This window comes from Mauremys mutica, chromosome 3 (genome assembly GCF_020497125.1).
Source record: "Mauremys mutica isolate MM-2020 ecotype Southern chromosome 3, ASM2049712v1, whole genome shotgun sequence".
Taxonomy (NCBI): Eukaryota; Metazoa; Chordata; order Testudines; family Geoemydidae; genus Mauremys; species Mauremys mutica.
Window position 1 is genome coordinate 96,068,445 of NC_059074.1, and position 22,323 is coordinate 96,090,767.

General features: G+C 42.5%; 1 protein-coding gene across 1 annotated transcript; it reads left to right on the forward strand.

Moving 5' to 3' along the window:
* The first annotated feature begins 9,668 nt into the window (after positions 1-9,668).
* Positions 9,669-19,148, forward strand: HEY2 (hes related family bHLH transcription factor with YRPW motif 2). Its single transcript, XM_045008497.1, has 5 exons — positions 9,669-9,862; positions 11,736-11,814; positions 11,923-12,006; positions 14,691-14,772; positions 16,987-19,148. Exons 1-5 carry the CDS (start codon positions 9,780-9,782, stop codon positions 17,661-17,663), a joined length of 1,005 nt encoding a protein of 334 aa, XP_044864432.1. The 5' UTR covers positions 9,669-9,779; the 3' UTR covers positions 17,664-19,148.
* Positions 19,149-22,323: the final 3,175 nt, after the last annotated feature.

Genomic DNA, 22,323 nt, shown 5'->3' on the forward strand with positions numbered 1-22,323 from the left:
ACTGCTGCTGCACACTGCATGGACATCTTCAGAGAACTATCCATGATGACTCCAAGATCTTTTTCCTGATTAGTTGTAGCTAAATTAGCCCTCATCATATTGTATGTATAGTTGGGGTTATTTTTCCCAATGTGCATTACTTTACATTTATCCACATTAAATTTTATTTGCCATTTTGTGGCCCAATAACTTAGTTTTGGGAGATCTTTTTGAAGTTCTTCACAGTCTGCTTTGGTCGTAACTATCTTGAGCAGTTTAGTATCATCTGCAAACTTTGCCACCTCACTGTTTACCCCTTTCTCCAGATCATTTATGAATAAGTTGAATAGGATTGGTCCTAGGACTGACCCTTGGGGAACACCACTAGTTACCCCTCTCCATTCTGAAAATTTACCATTTATTCCTACCCTTTGTTCCCTGTCTCTTAACCAGTTCTCAATCCATGAACGGACCTTCCCTTTTATCCCATTACAACTTAATTTACATAAGAGCCTTTGGTGAGGGATCTTGTCAAAGGCTTTCTGGAAATCTAAGTACACTATGTCCACTGGATCCCCCTTGTCCACATTTGTTGACCCCTTCAAAGAACTCTAATAGATTAGTAAGACATGATTTCCCTTTACAGAAACCATGCTGACTTTTGCCCAACAATTTATGTTCTTCTATGTGCCTAACAATTTTATTCTCTATGATTATTTCAACTAATTTGCCCAGTACTGACATTAGACTTACCGGTTTGCAATTGCCAGGATCACCTCTAGAGCCCTTTTTAAATATTGGTGTTATATTAGCTATTTTCCGGTCATTGGGTACAGAAGCCGATTTAAAGGACAGGTTACAAACCATAGTTAATAGTGCCGCAGTTTCACATTTGAGTTCTTTCAGAACTCTTGGGTGAATGCCATCTGGTCCCGGTGACATGTTACTGTTAAGTTTATCAATTAATTCCAAAACCTCCACTAATAACACCTCAATCTGTGACAGTTCCTCAGATTTGTCACCTACAAAAGCCGGCTCAGGTTTGGGAATCTCCCATAACATCATCAGCCGTGAAGACTGAAGCAAAGAATTCATTAGTTTCTCCGCAATGACTTTATCATCTTTAAGTGCTCCTTTTGTATCTCGATCATCCAGGGGCCCCACTGATTGTTTAACAGGCTTCCTGCTTCTGATGTACTTATAAAACATTTTGTTATTATCTTTGGAGTTTTTGGCTAGCTGTACTTCAAACTCCTTTTTGGCTTTTCTTATACATTTTTACACTTAATTTGGCAGTGTTTATGCTCCTTTCTATTTACCTCACTAGGATTTGACTTCCACTTTTTAAAAGATGCCTTTTTATCTCCCTCTGCTTCGTTTACATGGTTGTTAAGCCACGGTGGCTCTTTTTTAGTTCTTTACTCAGGCAAAGCTACCATCACATCCAATGGAGAAATTTTGCCTCAGAAAATATAGTAGGTTTGTGCACCCTATGTGGCGAAAACAAATTGTAGAGGTTTGGTGGGAAATGTCCTAACACGCTCTATTCCCTTATCTCTCAAAGAGATCTCTAAGCTTTCTGTTACATTTAATCAAACCCTTTAATTTCAATAGGAATGCAACAATGTAATAGAGCAGAAGTTGACTCTATATTTTGGGTCACCTTAATAGACACATGTTTAATCCTACATTTTTCTTAATTTCTTCAGACCTAACATCCAGACTAGATCCTGGTCTATACTACGATTTTAGGTCATATTTAGCAGTGTTACCTCGATTTAAGCCTGGACCCGTCCACACGACGAAGCCCTTTTTTTCGACTTAAAGGGCTCTTTAAATCAATTTCTTTACTCCACCTCCGACGAGGGGATTAGCACTGAAATCGGCCTTGCCAGGTGAAATTTGGAGTAGTGTGAACACAATTTGATGGTATTGGCCTCCAGGAACTATCCCAGAGTGCTCCATTGTAACTGCTCTGGACAGCGCTCTCAACTCAGATGCACTGGCCAGGTAGACAGGAAAAGGTCCGCGAACTTTTGAATTTCATTTCCTGTTTGGCCAGCGTGGGGAGCTGATCAGCACAGGTGACCATGCAGAGCTCATGGGCATGATGTGCACATTGCTGGGGCACATTGCCTGGCCTGAACTTTGTGAGGAGTCTATGTCCATGTCTATGTCCTCATCAGTCTCGTCACCGCACAGCTGTCGCCTCTTCGCCTGGTTTTGCTTTTGCAGCTTCTGGTTCTGCACTGAAAAAAGGTGCAAAACAATTGCCTGCTGTTGCCCTGATGGAGGGAGGGATGACTGATAATATGGCTTACAGGGAATTAAAATCAACAAAAGGGGTGGCTTTGCATCAAGGAGAAACACAAACAACTTTCACACAGAATGGCCCCCTCAAGGATTGAACTCAAAACCCTGGGTTTAGCAGGCCGTTGATTTCACAAAACAAATTGAGTCAATTTCTTGTTTTGATCCACTCCATCTATCTTTTACATCTTAGGCTGGCAGCAGATGGTGCAGTACGGCTGCTAGCCATCGTCATCTCCTGTGTGCTCGGCAGAAGATGCTGCATTACGATTGCTAGCCATCATCATCTCCTGGCTGCTCGCCAGAAGATGGGAATGACTTGGCTGAGTCACTCCCAGGTCTGTCCAGGCACCCCTGACCAACCTCACCAAGGTCGACTAAAAGAGCACCCAGGAGTACGATGACGATGGCTACCAATCATAATGCACCGTCTGCTGCCAAAAGGCAATGAGCTGCTGCTGTGTAGCAATGCAGTCCCATGTCTGCCAGCACCCAGGAGACGTACAGTGACTGTGAGCTGAGCAGGCTCCATGTTTGCCGTGGTATGACATCTGCTCAGGTAACCCAGGAAAAAAGGCATGAAACCATGGTCTGCCTTTGCTTTCATGGAGGGAGGGAGGGAAGGAGGGAGGGAGAGCGGGGACCTGACAACATGTACCCAGAACCACTCATGACACTGTTTTTGCCCCATCAGGCATTGGGATCTCAACCCAGAATTCCAATGGGCAGCAGAGACTGCGGGAACTGTGGGATAGCTACCCACAGCTACCCACAGTGCAACGCTCTGGAAGTCGACGCTAGCCTCGGTACTGTGGATGCAGTCCGCCGACTTAATGCACTTAGAGCATTTTGTGTGGGGACACGCGCAATCGACTGCATAAAAACAATTTCTAAAAAACCGACTTCTATAAATTCGACCTAATTTCGTAGTGTAGACATACCCTAAGACTTGTTATTTTGCATTTTTAAAGAGAATTCATACAAAAGTAAAGGACCTTTTTCCTTCCCCATGGCAAATATTTTTTATTTGTCATAATTGCCCTCAGATACTGTAAATTGTCAATCAAACATAAAGATGTAAACCCATTGCTCATTTTAGATTAACAAATTCTACTTTCAAAAGCTGTGAAGATTGTTGCAGGCCTATATGCTAATCTCAGCATCTCATCCCAGTAGTTGTAGCAATGTAACAAAGTGTATTTGGACTGGTGTTGGGCCTTCTCCGGTCCCTGTATCTCAACAAACTGCCTCTCCAGAGGGTATCCAATCAGGTCAATCCGGACAAGCTGTCACACTTTGAAAAATGAAATAAGTGTATTGGCTATATTCTGCCTCAGCTGTGCATGCATAGCTCCCGTTCACCTTCTTGTGCATATCAGAGCAGAATTTGTCTCTGTAAGATAAGGATTCTAAGTCTTCAGCACAGCTCTTTTTGGAGACCCAATAAAAATGTTTCCTCATGAAACTACATAAAAATATTTGGCAGGTAACACAGGCTAGCCTTTTGAGAATGCAGGCCCTGACTTCTCTATTGGTTTCCCTACCACTAACACACTGTCAGCCCATTGGCTTTCTGTGTTTGGGGGGGTTGGTTAGTTTGTTTGATTCCCTCCCCCTTTTATCTGTTCCACTTTTTATAACTAATTAAATAGCTATTGGAGCAAAGCCTTGAATTTGGGTCTCCCACATCCTAAGTAAATGTCATAACTACCAGGCTGTAGAGAGGCAGAGGAAAGCTCTCCTGCACATGTGCATTCTCTCACTCTGTGTCTGCCCACTCTGTTCAGCAAGTTCCCAGGACCAAGCACCAAGAGGAACTGGGAAAAGACAATACGGCTGTCTGTACCTTGTGGAAAGTTTGTTTTTTACGTAGCTGAAGCAAGACATCCATTTCCCTTCCCTCTCCCTCACCTTTTTGTTTAAAAAACAGATAGAAGAACTCCCTGTTCCTGGGGCCAGAGTTGGGAAACACTTGAGCAGGAGTATTTATGACTAAAGTGTCAGGGTGCAGTATTTTCTTTCTCTTTGTCCCTCCGCACTTCCATCCCCCTTCCTATTATCTGTAGCTATGGTCAGGACATGGATAAATTACAACCATACAAGTGTAAAGGGTAATGTTCAAATTGCTGTAAATGTTTAGAAATATAAACTAATCTATTGCTAATTTAAGGCTGTGCAACACTTCATTTCCAAGCTTTTAAAACGTTTTTAAAGGTGTTGTGGGGGTGGGGGGGCTGGGTTTGGGGGATTTTGTTTGTTTTGGTGTTACTAGGACTCCAAAGAAACAAATTTTACAACTTAATCTTTTTAAGCATTTTTGTTTGTGAATAGGCAGCTGTATAGACATTGCTGGCTGTTACATTGTTATGTAATTGTTAAGATGTTGTTTATATAAAAGAAATTAAGAAGAACACATTTGACATTAATGCTGATGTAATCTCTTCACTAGTTTTCCATTCTAGTCCAATATGTGTTAATGCAATTATGATAAGTGTTGTTGGCAAAAGAGCTACCTTGACATTGCAAAATAAATAATTCTTGAATGAGTAAGGTACACTTTTGTACATCAATGCAACTTTCCCACTTGGAAAAAATACCCTGGGAAGATAATATTTTGCTGCATTTCAAAATAATACTCATCAATGTACATTTACTATGTGGAAACCACATAAAAGTAAAAGGTCTGAGCAGTAAATCTTTAACAACAGAGATGAAGCTAGTTTTTTAACTGAGAAAAGTGGTGATTAGTGTCTTAAAATTTCTCTCCCCCTGAGACCTAAGAGAAACAGAAGGGAGCAATTAACAGGCACACATTGTTAAGTAATGCATTGTACAGATGGAGCTGTTAATATAATTCCTTGATCTGCACCCTCTCTAGGGACTGGTTCTGCAGTTCTTACTCAGACTAACAGATTGACTCCCATGCCCTGAATAAGGACTGCAGGACTTAACCGTCAAAGAGACACCGTTACGTTGGAATGGCAGGCCTAAAACGACACCCTACCCGCTTTGCTTTGCTTTGGTAGCATAAGAGCGCATGTCATGCTGACCTGTGTCGGCTCCATTCTTTCGAGTAGGCAGGGTAACGAAATGTACAAGAATCCTGCCCTTGGACGCTGCTAGCAGAGTGTGGAGTTCTTTGTACATTTCAATATCCTGCCTGCTCACAATGACTTGGGCGGCTGATAAAGCAGAGGGACGGCGTGATGAGCACAAGGGTGCTTATGTCATGCCAGTGTACACGTACCTGCGGAAGCAAACAAAACCAGCTCTTTAGATTTGCTCTTGGCAGGTCGCCCAGCGGGGTAGTTGTCATTTTAACGAGCTGCAATGCAATTTGAGAAACCGATACACTTTCTCTCAAGGAGCTGTTAGATGTTTTAAATGTGATTTTCCTAAAGGCTGGTTTAAATCATGGACTTTATTCTTAAAGGAGCATTTAAAGTTAATTCTTTAAATCTATCCTATTTTAAACTTGAGTAAATCCATTTAAATGGTGACAGAATGAGTGACTTGCTAAATAGCCTGGACAACAGCAATACATTTTTTGAATTAATTGCAAACAAAATATCATCTGATTCAGAAGCCCCATAAACAGTAAATAGAACTAATCAGCGTTGGGAAATAAAAAGGCATTCATCCAGATTTCCACAGAAGCAGCAGAATAAAGTTTTGCCATAGAAAATTTCAAAAACACAATAGGGACCTATTATTAATACAGCAAATGTGTAAATCCAGAAACACTGACCAATTAAATTTTAAAAAATGTACAAAATTCTTGGGCACAATGGAAACACACACTCACCCCCATAAACCAAGTTTGTAAGTATTTCCTCAAGCACCTGAAGCAGCTACAAGAGTGTCTAAGAATAGTAGTCTCATTTATTTGGAGGGAGACTTCTTCAGCTAGATTAATGTTCGTGCCGTTCTTAAAGCGCTCTCACTCCTATGAACCATTATTTTCTTTGTCGGTGTTTCAGAGAGATTTAAAATGCATAAAAGCATATGCCTGCAGGTCTACATATATCACATTCAAACTGTCAGAGCTCTGTAAAGGAAAAAAAACAATCTGGAAAACTGCACATTGGAGAAGAAACGCCCAGCGTTGTCCAAGATTTCTAAATCGCCTCCTTCAATTGAGTTCAGACAGTCTCCACGCGTTACCCTTTCTACTATTTCAGTTTTCCTGAAAGGCCCTCATACCTTTCTGTCTGTTTCCTTAAATCAACCCATTGTAGAGAATTTTTTTTTAAATCCCTGAGAACTGCAATTTGTTTTTCCTGTGGGTGCTTGCCTCTGTTGTGTCGAACATTAGCATGAAAAGGATGCCCCTGTAGCCTGTAGGGCAACGAAGCATGAAATCCCGCAGCTCCTTTACACAATAACAATATCCACATGGAAGACTAGCACACACCATGTCACTAGATACAATAACACATATTGGAAATGTCCGTAAAAAATTAGCTGTGGCTGGTTTCTCTTTCAGTGTATTGCTCTCTCTCTCACACACACACTCACACACATACACACACTGTCTCTCTCCCCTACAGGGGGAGAGGGGGAATAGCTGAATGGGGAAATTAGTCGTTTGTAGAATTATATATTAAATAAGACTGAACATGAAGTCCAAGCAAACCCGGGTGGTTATTTTGCTTGGTTAAAAACTACAGGAACGGGGTCTAATTAACTAATAATTACAGTATACACTTTCGAATGGAAATCCTCCAACAATATCCTCTGGTTTATTCACACACCCTTAAATATAGCGGGCAGGTGTGATTTGCTTCTGTGTTTCTTCCTTTCGTTGGATATATTCCCCACCCGCTCCAGATCTTAAAATAAAATAATAATAATATTAAAAAAACAGAAAAGCAAAGAGCACTCTTCTAAAAAGAAATGGGGTAATGCGTTCTGAATTAAAGATTCACAAACCTTCTTCAGCATAGCTTCTCTTTAGAATGATCAATAAGTGCGTAGGTGCTGGAACTTTATATTCCAGGGAAATCAAGCTTTTATTTTTTTAATTAGAAAAACAGTTTATTGTTAAATATTTTAATTTTGTTTTTAATTTGAAAAAGCACTTTGGTGTAACAGAAAATTTCGCAGTTACTCGGCCCTCTTTTCCTTTGCTTCATCCTTTGTAGTCTTTTTAAGACGCTTGGAGGGGCGCGGAAGAAATTACTACATTTTCTAGATTGTCACTGGTGATACTTTAAAGAAAGGCAAACGACTGTTTTTTCAATCCGTTTATTCCATTGGATATTTTAGCCTACTGTTATTCTTATGCTTTAAAATAAATAGACAGAGGTAAACAAACATAAAATCAATATATCGATGTTGCCCTTCACCAACAACTCAGCTTAACGTCTGGACTCAGACTCTAGTGAATAGCGTGTGTATATTTGTTTAACTAAGCGCCAGTTAATTATTTTAGCCTGGTCAGTACAATTGCTCCAGCTTGCTTGGAAATCAAGATCGAAGCTCAACAAACCCTGGTATTGTCCCTGTCTGTGGTTTCCCGTCTTATCACACAACTCCGCCAAGAAGCGATGTGCTTAAAACTATCCCGATCTCTTAGGAGCCCTGGCCAGATGAAACCTACCGCTCGTGGGGAGTTGTTACAGTCTAGCGGGAGCTCGCCACGCTCCGCAAGCCCCCCGCCCCGCTGCCCGCCCCTGACACCGTGTAATTGGCGCAGGTTACATTTCAAAAGCCAGGATGACAAGTTTCAGATGTCTGCCCACGCGGGGAGCCAGCCCAGCCCAGCCCAGCCCCGCCGCCGCCGGGGGACGATGAGACAGCTTAACTCGCCCGCTGAACAGGCTCGACGCCCCTGAGCTTCGGCCACTTCTCTCTCTCGCTGCATCTCTTCCCCCTCCCCCCCCCCATCACTTTCATCTGCTCCCATCGGTTTCCCACTTCGCTTCCCCTCATCTCTTCTTTCCTCCTTCCCTCTCCTCTTTTCCTTTCCCTCTCTTCCCGCCCTCAGAAAAAAGCAAACCCCTTCTCCTCCGCCCCTCGGGTTGCCAGGCTGGGCATAAGGCTATTTCTGTTTTAAGCACTTTATTTTCTTAAACTGACTCCGTGTGTCCAATCCAAAGCAGCCAGGTCTAGTGCCCCAGGGCTTCACGCAGGCAGCTTTCGGCTGGCAACTGTCCACTACAAAACGGACACAAAAGAGTTCAACCTGGCGGCGCTACAGTCCCCAGCATGCTGAGTGCTCCCCGTTTGGACCAGATCTCCCTCCTGAAGAGAAAACGACTCGAAACAATGACTGTAGAACAATGATCTCAGGAAAACGGGGAGGGGAGGGGGAGAGAATAACCAAACTGTTAAAATACACTTGAAATTATGAAAAACAGATTTTCCAATGGTATATCGTGTAATAAATCTAGTCAAACCGCGTTCCCGGTATTAGCAAACCCTGTCTCTCGTAAATCCACCGCCTCACAGCCTCCTCCAAATCCTTTTCAACACTTATTCCTGCCATCTTTGTCTCCCTAGTCCTTTAAAATGTCAGACACCCGACAAACACATTGGTCACTCAGAAGCAGCTACTGGCCATCTCAACTCACCACCACCACGTCCTGGAAGCGAGGGGCAGGACGGGGGAGGCCCGGCCCAGCCCAGGCTGAAATCTCCCCAGAGATATAAAAATCCTTAACACCAGGATCGAGCTTCCCACAATAAAAATTCCTCAGATCACAGCAGCCTAAAAGCAGCAGAGTCACACGAGTTCAGGCAGGACCCGTGGCTGCATTTTTTTAACCTTCCCTTCAAACTACGTGCAAAGGGAAAACATCCATTTGTGATTTGGGGCGAAAAGAGGGGTGAACTAATCCAGCATCACGTGCCATGGGGTGAGCCGGATCATGCATCGGAATGGAAACACCGCTGGGCGGTGGCGGGGTGGGGGGAAGGGATCAAATCCCCTTTCTAGCGCGTAAGTCGTGCCCGTGACCGAGCGAGCGGGGTCGGGGCGCTGGGGCTCTGGCTCTGGCCAGGGGAGAGGGGAGCGCTCCGCTGCCCTGCAGGAGGGGGCTGGCGGCCGCGCACCTGGACAGAGCGAGACACGCTCCGTTACTGGCTGCGCGGAGCGGCCCGCCCCAGGTTAGGCACGTGCCCCAGCGCAGCGCAGCCCCGGCCAGGCCGCCCGGACCCGCACCCCCTGCCCCGCGCTCGCCGCACGCCGAGCTTTCCCACGCTCCGCCGGGTCGCCCCCCAGGCTCCAGCCAGGGCCGAGCCCGGACGGGGCGGGGCGGGGCTGTCACTCAACCGCCTTCTCCTCCAATGGGCGGCGCCCCCCGCCCGAAGGGGCGCGGCTTCGGCAGGCGGGGGGCGGGGCCCGGGCGCTTGAGGCTGAGCGGCGGCGTGGGAAAGCGCCTTAGACGCGCTGCGGGCCGCTGGCGCTGGAGGGGCTTCGCCGCGCTGCGGGCCACGCGTCGGGTCGGTGCGCGCTCCCCGTCCGTGGCCGGAGCTGTGCCGCCGCCATGAAGCGGCCGTGCGAGGAAACTAGCTCCGACAGCGACATGGACGAGACCATAGACGTGGGGAGCGAGAATAATTACTCGGGGTAAGGACCGAGGTGCGGGGGCCAGGGGGGCTGCTGCACCCCCAGGCTTGCAGTGGTTCCCCTCGCATGCGGAGTTTGTCATTGGGTTCAGTGGCGCTCAGCACCCCGGGCGAGGGGCTGGCACCCAGGCGCTCTGTGCCGGGGAACGGGAGAAATGGATGTCGGCTAATGCCCGGGCAGGCGGGGTCACACACACGTGGGGGCTTGTGAGCTGGCAGTTCCAGCGTCCCGTTTCTCAGGGCTTGTCCCGGCATTTTTTCTCTCAGTGGGACGTGGGGGGGACGGGGACTGTTCTGGTGTGGAGCGTCCCGGCAACCTGGAGCCAGCCTGTGGGGTTGGGGTTGTAGCTGATGGAGGAATTAAGGGCCCTCCTGCGATCCCATGTTGTTCGGAGCAGTTTGCTTACCTGAACCTAAGCTGTCACACCCCTATAGGTGGGTAGAAGGGGGCGGAAGCCAAGGTAGGCTTCAAGCTGACAATAAAGTGCAGTAGATTCTTTTCACTACTGGTCTAATTATAAACACTTGAACAGTCCACCATCTGAAAATGAAATGATAAAAGGGCTGATATTGAATTATAGAAATTAAATCAATTCAGTGTGTTTGGTCTCGCTGTTGTGTGTTTTGAGGAATGACAGTCACCATCTGATTTAGACCATGGTATTCTGTTTTAAGGATCTGTTTCACGATATATATATTTAATAGCCGAATGATCAGTACATGTGGAGTCATGAAATCATGTGCTACCAACATTCAAACATGAATTAATATCTCTGTTTAAAAAAAGACTAATCAAGTTCTACTAGGAATTTTAGTGCCCAGGCAGGTCAAGTTATAATTTAATCTAATTTGCATTACCACAAATTTTTCTGTGATTTATCTAAAGCTGTACATCACCTAAGAGATTCAAAATTATTTCCAAGATTTTGGAACTTAAAAAAAAGAAAAATGCACTGTTTTAATTAATTAGTTATGATTACTTGTAAGGATTTGATTGAAAAGATAACAGATATATCCTGAAAAGTGATCAGTATAAGTAGTCTCAAATACCTCAGTACCTATCGGAAACTACTATTCCAGTCATGGAGCAAACACTACAAGCACTCTCTCTCGCTCCCTGCATAAAATGAGGATGAAGTTTCCCAGAGTTTGCAGAGACAGGGCTGGATTTGAAAGTTGGAAGATACTGCCAATTTTGAGAAGCAGGTCTCAGTGTCCATTTGTGTCTGCAGATATGTGAAAAATCTCTCTCTCTATGTATCTTTGAAAGACCATAATTGTTTCTGTTCACTCCTGACTGAATGAAATGTATAACACTTGATGGTGGGGGTAGATTTAAAAACAAATGTTTTAAACTTTTTTTTCTGGAGCTGGACAAAGGAATGGAATTAGGACATATTTCCACTTATGTGGGTGGCCATTAGATACTGTTGCGATAGGCACCAGTGTGAGAACCTAGACAGAGACACAGTCTGTGGTTATGGCTGGTATATTAAAGCACCTTTCATCACAAGTGTAATCCAAAGTGTATGAATTTATCGTGTTTTCTTTATTGAATTTTTTTAGACTGAATATTATATACATGAATTTGTCATGGTGGAAGCCAAATCAACTGAGCTGATACCATGATGTGTCTTTGGGAGGGATACTCCTAACAAAGTTATCTGCCAGCCACTTCAAACACTATGCTAGGATAGGGAGAAAGTGAAACCTTGGTAAGAAGGAAAGACTTAACCATGTTGTACAAAGCACCTCTTCCAAACATGTAGAACAACAGAGAAATAGCTGAGAATATTTAACGTGGTGACACTAGGGATTTACAAGGCAATAGTGTCATGTTATGCAACACCTGACTTACCTTTACTATTTCACAGGCAAAGTAGTGGTTCTGTGATTCGATCAAATTCCCCAACAACAACATCTCAGATTATGGCCAGAAAAAAAAGAAGAGGGGTATGGATTTTTTTTTTTAATTTCCCATGTAATATTTGCATGTGTCCTCTGATTTTTTTCCTTCATGGTTTTATAAACTCATTTTTGTTTTGTTTTTTTGGGGGATAGATTATAGAGAAAAGGCGCCGTGATCGTATAAATAACAGTTTATCTGAGTTGAGGCGGCTTGTGCCAACTGCTTTTGAAAAACAAGTAAGCTTTTCTTATTTTATACCTGTGTCATCTGGCAGTGTTGGTTTTCTCATAAAGCTCATTAAAATAATATTGTATGTGTCCTGATCTGGCACAGAGCAGGCATTTCAACAAAATGCTTTGTTGTGGCAAAACTATTAAAAACATAATCCACCGTAAAGCTGAAAAACATTTCCATTCTTTGGCTTGTTTTTCCCTTAAGGGTCACAGTTTTCATGTTGTCTCTGTTCTTTCGATGAATTCCAGTAGTGGTTTTGTTAAAAAATGTGCTTTATTCCATATACTTAAAAAAAAAAATTGTGGGCCAGTTACCCATCTGTCTAAATCTTCTAACAAAATCCCCCTTTCCCACCTCTTTAAATAGCTTTCTTGTAAACAAAATTCGCAAATCCAGAATAATGTAATCAGTCCTGGTTCCTAAAAAGTAAACAGATTGCCTAGGTTACTCAGTGTTTAAATGTCTAGTTAGTAGCGGCATATTGGATTGTAGGAATATGGTCCTGCTCCTAATGAAGTCAAAGGGATTTTCAAAGGCTTTCAATGGGAAAGTCTTCAATGGAAAGATTCACCTTGACTTCTGTAGGCTATGGGTCAGGTCCTTAGGTTTTTATCTGTATCGAACTTACCAGCTAACGACGACTTACTTGTTTTGATAATTTCATGCAATGTCAACATCCATAAAACCCCGATATTCAGTAAAACAGAAATGTTAGGGCATATTAGAATAAAACCCAAACTCAAAATATGGCAAAACTAGTTGCTGATTTAAATCAGTGTGTTCCAACAAGAGGGGGAACAACTAAAATTTAAGAACAAAGCTCTTAGTAATTTAAATACATTTAAAACAAACAATGAGCCAAATCCTTCAAGGTGCTGACTGCTCTCAACTCCCATTGATTTTGGTGGGAGTTGAGAGTGCTTAGCTACTCCCAGGATTGGGCCTTATACTATTTCTGAACTAAACAAAAGCTAACACTTAAGCAATTGTGCACTTGTGCTACCTGCAATATGCCTTTAATAGCTCATAGTCAGAACAGTGCCATTTCATAGACTCTGGCAACATGGCATGACCAAGGCATTTTCAGCTAGGCAAAACAGGCTAGAGACAATTGTTTGTCCCATTTTATTGTTTATGTCTTGAAAACCACATACATTATAAAACAAGTCCTACAAAGCCCTTGGAAATTACCCAGCAACATACAGTTTTGAGCTATTAGTCACTCTCATTGAGACGGCTTGTATTCCATCTATGAAAAAAGATTAAGATTGAGAAATGTACAGAAACAATAGTCACAAATTCACCAAATTTTGGTATACTGAGATGTTGAGCATATTAACTTAGTAAGAAAAAAATAAGTGGAAAAAGTAGCATACAGTGGGTTCTTAAAGTTTTTCCATGATATATTAACCACAAAACATCACTGAAATTGCCGTACTTGTAAAGGGTCAGTAGTCTTAGTTTAACAACAACAAAATCAAAATCTCTGTTCGTTAGAGATTCAGTTGTAGAGTTTTGTAGGTCATAAGACTTAGTTGCAGAGAAATAAACTTTTGATTTCATTTCTACCATACGACCTCAGTGAAATCAGTGGATTTTTTTATACCTACTGAAGTCAGTGAGGTTGTATGGATATAAGGGAGAGAAGAATTGGCTCATGGAGCCAGATTCCCAGGTGGCATAAATCAACATAGCTCTGTTGTAGCTCTACTGATTTATGCCAGTTGAGGATCCAACCCATAATATTTAAAGGAGAGTGTAGTTCTTTAGGCATCCTCCAGATGTGTAAGGAAATGCTAATAGCCACAAGAATATTCATAAATTTATCTACAAACAAAATTAATTATCTCAGTATTGTAAAACTTAAATTTTATATTTTCCCAATATTTACAAGCCTATGAACCAGCATAACCAAGTCCCATGGGCACAGCAAATTGTGCTCTCTGTTAACAGTGATGGTCTTTCCTTTTCCTGTAAGCAAGGCCTCTTCCTAATCCAGAAAATTTTGGACAATGTATGTGTATAAGCAGAAATGACCATGTTTCAATAAAGGATGAGAATAGAATTTTTATCATCCAAATGACTGATCAAAAAATTGTTGGGTCATCTTAAAAAAAAGTCTGTGTAATTCCTGGATTCTCTTTTGTAGGTGTACACAGTGACACCTACTGGTAAAAGCGGAAAACAATGCTGTGATAGGCTCCCATCAATAATTGCACATTGCTTGCCATTTGTTATATTTCTATGCCTTTGTGGGAACAAACCTCTGAAGAGCCACCTACTTAATCCATTGCACAGCAGTGTAATATGTGACATGTCTACACTGACTTTAGTCCACAGATACATTAGGCCAATCCCCTTGTCAAGCAATTCTATTATTTATACATCTTTAATAATGATCCGTTCTGTTGCATAAATAGACTGTGAACCCCCTAAACTGTAATTTTTTTTGTGGTATCACTATTTCTTTACTAATGTGTTAGACACATACACATTTGCTAGACGTGATGTGGTATTTGTCTTTAAATAAAGTCTGGGATGCAGATGCTCAGTGAAAGCATTAAGCTGAGAATGTTCTAATGGTAGGGAAAATTGAAACCATAAGACTGAACTCAAAGGAAAGTATACCAAATTAAAGCTTACAGTACTTGTAAGCCTCTATTTATTTGAACCTCTTATCTCAAAGGGATCTGCAAAATTAGAAAAAGCAGAAATACTGCAAATGACAGTGGATCATTTGAAGATGCTCCAGGCAACAGGAGGTAAAGGTAAGGAGTTGACTCTTTTTTTTCCTAATATTTGGGGAAATCTTAGCAAACGGTCCTTTGACGAGCTATGATAGGCGATTCCAGATTAAAGGAGTGGAAATCAATGCTAATGTCAGGATTGAACTCGTGGGAAAGAACTGCTGGGACAAAAGAAGCACTTGACCCTGGGCTTGTGTTTGCTTTCATAACACTGTGGGAGTAAAGGCTTCATTCACAGGCAGCCCAGTCAGAGATTTGTTTGGGGTTTCCAAAGAGCACTGAAATCTGTACAGGGAGACAAAACAAATACACAAACATCCAAACATAAACAGGAGGTTTGTGGCAACAATTGTGCAGCACAAAAAAAAAATGTTAAAACTCATTATACAGCAGTTATACCAAAGGAAGTGGATCCAGAGAAATGTTCATTTTTGTTTATATATTTTCTTTGTTCTGAAAGACTATTTTAAATTCAAGATTAGACTGTCTCATTCACCAGACCAAAATCTAATCTTATTACATGCACCTCTGGGTATCAGACGATAGACAGATAATACATATTTAGACTCATACTTTTATGCAGACAGTAACGCACGGCAGGGTGTTCAGTTATTCCTTATTAGCTGGCACTGAGATGATGTTGGGGCTGGAAAGTAAGAAACAGGAAATGGCAATTTCCAACAATTTATAACTCACCCAAAATTACATTAAGGTTGAGCTATGTCTTCACTGCATAGTTAACCCAGGTCTGAACTCCCGAGCAGCCACTCTACAAATCCCCTCCTGAGTTACTTTGTCCTCACTGGTGCTGTCCACCCCCATGTGTGTTGCTAGGACTTCTGGGGGCACAGCCTATGGTTATCTGTGTTTCTTTCAGTAAGCCCTGAGTTGCTCTGAGTCTTACCTTGTGAATTGTGGGAGAACTTGTCTATTCTTCTTGGCACATGGGGAATTATGGGAAGGCATTGGAGGACTATCAGTACTCGAATGATTTAGCCTATGTACTTGCTGCTCAGTGGGTGAGTTACCAGACCAACTGAAAGCTTCGCGTGGGTTTTAGCCTACAGCCACAGACAAGCCAACTAGCCCAGGTTGAAAGCATCACTAAACTAGGAGGCGGGGTGTTATGTTTGGACAAGAAAGGGGTCTGAGGCAACTTCAGAATAAAAGCCCAAATTTACTCAGCAGTGAAGTCATACCCTTCATGGGACAATAAAAGGCCCTGAGGGCTACCTTAAATACTCTGACTCGAATTGAGATATATAGTGAAAAACTACCCTGTTTTGAACTGAAAGTGATTGACAATGGGAGACCATGCTGGTATAATACTGAATGGGTATTACTGCCATAGGGCATTATTTCCCACTGGCGGCTGAAGGGCAATAGTTTTCTCAGTAAACAAAATGCTGTAGGCTATAAATTGAGTTTGATGATAAACTCTTTGGGAAGGCGAATGTCATTTCCTCTGTGTTTAGAAAGTGTCTACCATGTTTTGGGCAACTAATTAGATACCTGTTTAATTCTCTCCCTCCATCCAATGTGCTATAGATTCAGCTATCATTTGCTGAAGTGCCTCAGAGGTCATATGACCATAGCGCCTACATAGTATGTCTTTAAGTGATTACAACATTTTATGTAAAGCATTTTTTATTGCAAACCTTTTCATGCAGAAGCAATGACAAGATGTTTTGAGTTTGCTGTTAAATAACACAACATGTCATGAAGCCTTTATGAATTTACTTAGCAGAGTTTGTAAAGACTGTCTCCAAACTGTCGAGCGGTAGATTTTAAGAACTATTTTATAAATGCCAATGTAGGGGAGAAAAGGCAGGATATTATATACAAGCCCTTTAATCTTCAACCCATTCCTTTGTGCGTATGTGCGTGAGACATACACACAGACTCTGGGTCAGTGTTACCATGGAAAAGCTTGCTGTGGAATTTCAGTTTCCCACAATACAAGATGAGAGGCATCATAAAGCTTTTTGAAGAACCTCAAACACTGATGGTCTTAATTTTTCTCCACTGTAATATTTGGTTGCAAGAACAACTGTAGCATATTACATTACCAGAGATAATCTCACACACAATTTACAAAGCAAACTTTCCTCCCACCAAATCTCAAACCATAAATAGGAGATACAGATATTTAGCCAGGATCATGCTAGCTGACTCCTAGCTAAGAGAGGCTAGGAAATCATCTGATACTCATGCATCTTTTACCTTTCCTTTCAGGTTATTTTGATGCTCACGCACTGGCCATGGATTTCATGAGCATTGGGTTCCGAGAATGTTTAACTGAAGTTGCAAGATATCTGAGCTCAGTGGAAGGTCTGGACACATCTGATCCGCTAAGAGTTAGACTTGTGTCTCATCTCAGTTCTTGTGCGTCTCAAAGGGAAGCTGCTGCAATGACCTCATCCATGGCTCATCACCATCATCCCTTGCATCCTCACCACTGGACAGCAGCATTTCACCATCTCCCTGCCGCTTTACTGCAGCAGAATGGACTTCATTCCTCTGACACCACTCCTTGTAGACTTTCAACAGCGTCAGAAGTACCTCCTCATGGCTCTGCTCTTCTCACAGCCACCTTTGCCCATGCTGACTCCGCACTCAGAGTGCCCTCTGCTGGCAGTGTTGCTCCCTGTGTCCCACCTCTTTCTACCTCTCTTCTCTCGCTCTCTGCCACTGTACACGCTGCTGCGGCAGCTGCTCAGAGTTTCCCTCTGTCTTTTGCTGGAGCATTCCCAATGCTTCCACCTAGTGCAGCAGCAGCAGCAGCAGTGGCAGCTGCAACAGCAATCAGCCCACCATTATGTGTATCAGCAGCTTCCAGTCCTCAGCAAACTAGTAGTGGTGGAAATAGTAAACCCTACCGACCTTGGGGGACTGAAGTTGGAGCTTTTTAAGCCTCAGACACAAACACACAAGCCGTCTTTGGACTTCATGCAGTAGTAACTCAGTGTCCTTCCTATTCAGTCAGATTGAAGGTCTGTATCCACACAAATAGCCTTATAGATGCCTGAAAGCCAATCAAGGAACAGTAAAGCTATTCTAGCGTCAGACTTCAAAGAGGACATATGGCAGTATTGGGTATATTTTTCTTTGTTTTGTTTAAGGCACATTGAGCAACGGTGGCTTTCAGAAACATCGTACCCCAATGACCATTTAGAAGTTTATTGGGAAATAGGTAGACTCTAGACCCAATAATCCTCCAGCCATGCACCGTTATTTGGCAGACAGATGGGGGCTAGCACCTCTACATTTCTCCTGAGCTAGACAAAAAGTTTGAGTTTCATAAGTGCCTGACATGCATATGCGTTCTTCTGAAGCAAATCACACTGCGCAAGTATGGGAGAGAAAAAAAAGAGATGGGGGGGGGGGAGCAGGAAGGGGGAGAATCTTGCATTAAGCTACAGACATTTTGATACATTTCCAGGAAAGAGTGAACTCTAAACCAACAGGCTTATTTAGCCAAAAGGATTGCTGAGAAAGAATGTTCAGCTTGACAGGCCTAGTTTTTATCTTACCTAGTTGACTTTCTTTGTACAGACTTGCCAAATGGTGACATCTAGCATAGCACTGGTAAAAGCAATTATCTTATCAGCGCTTGGATTGATGAACATTTCAGCACTGTCTGTGAGCCTTGAGGCACTTTGGTTTGGTTTTGTTTTTAAATGGCTTAGACTATGGTGCTTGCTTGTCTCTGTACAAGCAATGAATTTATAGTGCACACAGAAGTAGTTGCCTACTAAAAGCGTGCACACGTCAAGACAGTTGATCCATGCCAATACACGAGACTCAATGGTGTAAAGAGTTCAGATTAACTTATTTAGTTGCATTTGGACATTTATTTTTAGCAGCCTCCACATTCTGTGCAAGATCTGTCCTCTCTTCACTATCAACTTCTGGAGGTAACGATTTCTCTGGGTCTGAATGAAGTTACTGTGGGGGTGCTATTTTAAACTGGCTTTTTACATGCCAACGTTGTAAATGTGGGTTTGATTCCAAACCAAAATGAATGTACTAAAGGGCATATCAGTAAATTATTTTGTCAGTACCCAGACAACTAGTGCTGCATTAAAAGTTCTGCTTTCTTTTTTTATTACAGTGACTTAAAATAACCTAATATTTTAGTACATTGACTCAAGAGCTAGAGATTTTATGAGAAAATAAAACACAGCATGTATTATGCACTTGATTTCTCTGCTGTGTGGAGAAAGCAATAAACATGGAGAATGTTAAACATTATGCAAAATATACTTTAAAATATTTGTTTTAAAAATACTATACCTAGTTGCTTTTTTGTGCATTACTTTGTTAACCTTTTTCTATGCAAAAGTCTTTACATATCACTAATTAAACGAAGTCCTTTTTGACTGCGTTTTATAGATTTGTTGCAGTTTGTTTTGCTTGCCTTTGGGAAGTGGAAAGCCTAAATGGACTTGAAGTTCAGTGTCTACCTCTGATAACAAGCATCCATAAGTTGCTGTTTTTGTTTTGACCTCTTTGCTTGTTCTAAAAGCACATCTGCTACGTAGTGTGCTTGAAATGGGAATGGAAAAATAATCCTACCACTGAAACAGTGTTGTTTTCAGGCTTCTAAATTGGCTCCGTGTCCGTTGACAGTAAACCTTACAATATGAACCGGTCCTGTCCGTTTCCCCCACCCCACCCCCAGCAGCAACAAGAAACAGCTGTGGGTTGCAGATGTCTCTTTTGTTAAAACACTAAAGATGTGGTATTATTTGGAATGAGTGGCCAGGTACTAACCCCAGAAGATCCACAAACATGTTAATAGAGTGTGGTGTTGTTTTTCACTACTTTCCAGTCTTCCATTTTGCAGATCCTCATGGATTAGTAAAGTAGCCACTGTCCTGAGTTTGCTGTACCTAGCATTTAATCTCAAATCAAGAAGATAACATAACATAACTTCTATTCATTTAATCTCATGTGCTTAAAAGCACTTAACCAACATTAAGCCACAAAATCCCTGTGAAGTGGAGAAAATATTATGATGCCCACTTTACAGATAGGAAGATTGAGGCACAGAGACATGACATGCCCAAGGGCAAACAGCCTGAGGCAGTATCAGAGTCTGAACTACAACTCCTCCACCTTGACTCACTGTGCCTGGCCCTTGATCCAAGCAGTAACAAACACTTCCAGTCTTAAAGAGAATAAACTAGCCTATTATGCAGATTTTTGTTTGCTTGGATAGTAGAATATTAAAGAATGAACAAAGGGTGGTTGAGACATTTTATCTCTGACATGTAATAACATACTGGATGTTCTTTCAAGGTCTGCTGTTTGAGGAGGGAATCAGATTTTTCCTTATGGAAACACAAGCTCTGTTCTAAGTATGTTTTTACCAATGTTCAGTTCCAGTACCTTGAATTTTCCTCTAAATTGAATAAATTTATGCCACCTTACAAGGAGGTGGAAGGCTGCGTCTTTTCTGCATAGAACAAAGCAGATTGCAGCATCTCACTCATATCTTTAATGTAGAAACTATTAGCCTTGCCAGTCAAACCATGTGGGACATTAAGTATCCCTCAAGTCACACAAGCATACTAGAAATGAAAGTAACCAGTGGCTTTGTTTGCCCCGAGGCTTCATTTTGGTTCCCCACCACTACCACTTTCTGCCCTCCAAATCATAGATAAGAATACATAATTCTGAATCAGAAGTATCTCCTTTTCTGTATTTGAAGAAATTGAGTTTTACATTTTAGTTATGAATATTTTAAAATAAACTGAGCGCACGCAGCATATTTACCTTAATTTCAGAAATAAAACAGGTATGGATTTATGAGCTCACATGAAGTGCCAGTTTCAGAGTGTTTCAATCCTGTTTTTTGATACATGCAACAAAAATGGTACAGGCAGTGGTAGTGCAAAGTGCTCAACTTTGCCATGACAGCACCACTGTGAAGTTCCCTCGGCCACCCCATCCACATACCCTGAGTCATCTACAAGTTTTGCAGCTGGTATGCTTTCAATCTGTGCTAAGGGCACACCTATACACGCTTATGCACGATACTCTCATTTCCTCATCCTCATGTCCCACCCTGATACCAAACAGCAGGACCTAATAGCACCCATTGAGGGTGGGTAACCCCAGTGGGCCAGCCTGTATTCCACCTTAGTCCCATAGCCTGACAGGGATATCGGTTGGCAGCTCCTTCACAGAACCGTGAGCACAGGTGTGTACTTGGCGTGGTTCGCCCCTGTCCCTTCTGTGGCATGAGGGAAACCCCGGCACATGTTTATCTGGAGTTCACTAGGTTACAGACCCTACTCTGGCTCCTCCTAGATCTTTTATTACGTTTTTGGCTGTACTTTTCGCCCCATCTTCTCATTTACGCACAGCCTATCCATGGCCCCACAAAGTCGTGGGACCTCCTCCTGACGATGGCCAAAGTGGCCATCTATAACACCAGGGAGAGGATGTTGGCTGAGGGGGTTCTTTGTGACTGGGGGGCCTATTTCCGGTCCGCCCTCCATTCATGCATCTGGGCAGAGGTCCTCTGGGCGGTGTCCGCTGGCTCCCTTGACACCTTTGAGGAGCAGTGGGTGCTGTCCAGGGTTTTCTGCTCGGTGTCCCCTTTAGGTTCTCTCATTTTGACCCTTTGACCTTCACACCCACCCTTTTTTTGTTGTCCCCCGTAATCAGTTGAGTTCCCAGGCTCAGTGGATCCTCCCCAAAGGCTGGGGGAGGGTCTTTAGCCATGGGGGGCTTATGCCCACCCACTTCCCCTGGAATTTTCAATAGGACCACTGTGAAAGCTGACATGGAGGGACCAACTCTGGGGATGAGACATTAGCTCAGTCTTCATGCCCATTTAGTCTTTGGCCTCTCTGCTTAGAATGCTAACAAGGGTGCCATCAATAGTGATGTGACGTGGACATTTGCCCAGTGAGAACTTAACTGAAATCAGTCATACTTTATGTACGCTGCTTAATAGCCAGCGGAGAGTAATAATTTCCACTGTCTGATGACTTTGGTTCTGTTCATACTAATAAGTTAAAGATCCATATAGCTAAGTTAAAGGGTCCATATAGCTATTACATTTAAAAAAAATACAGTAAAAGAAAGCTATTTGGATTGCAAAATAAAGCACTCAAAAGTTAAAAAATGCCAGATTTATGATTATCTGTGCAACCCTAATTCTGTCCTTTTGCCCATCCATTCTATGTACTGCAATAGACAGTGGTCCTGTGGAAAAAAACAACATGCTCATGTAATCGGAGATGGTTTCATAACACATAATACAAAGGGGATGAATTAAGGTTGTATGATCATGTGTAAATCTGGCTTTTCTGAGTTTTCCAGTGCTTAACGTTGCAACCTTAATGTTCTTTAAAGATGGAAGGGGGGATTGCATGCAATTTCCTAAGATGTTTCTTAAGAGAAAACAAGGTTTTAAAAAAGGTACTTTTATGTACAACTGTAGCCTCCCTGACCCCATACCACTTGAGCTGTATAATTAATTACATTAACTGGCAGCAAGGGAAAGCTACTCTCCTGCTGAAGGGAGATGGGCTGCTGGGGCTATGGACTAGGGCA

Excerpts from the sequence above, each read along its gene's own strand:
- HEY2 (XM_045008497.1), top strand. The coding sequence starts at position 9,780 with ATGAAGCGGCCGTGCGAGGAAACTAGCTCCGACAGCGACATGGACGAG. Across the intron at positions 11,815-11,922 it reads CCAGAAAAAAAAGAAGAGGG|ATTATAGAGAAAAGGCGCCG; the intron begins GTATGGATTTTT and ends TTTGGGGGATAG. Across the intron at positions 12,007-14,690 it reads CAACTGCTTTTGAAAAACAA|GGATCTGCAAAATTAGAAAA; the intron begins GTAAGCTTTTCT and ends CTTATCTCAAAG.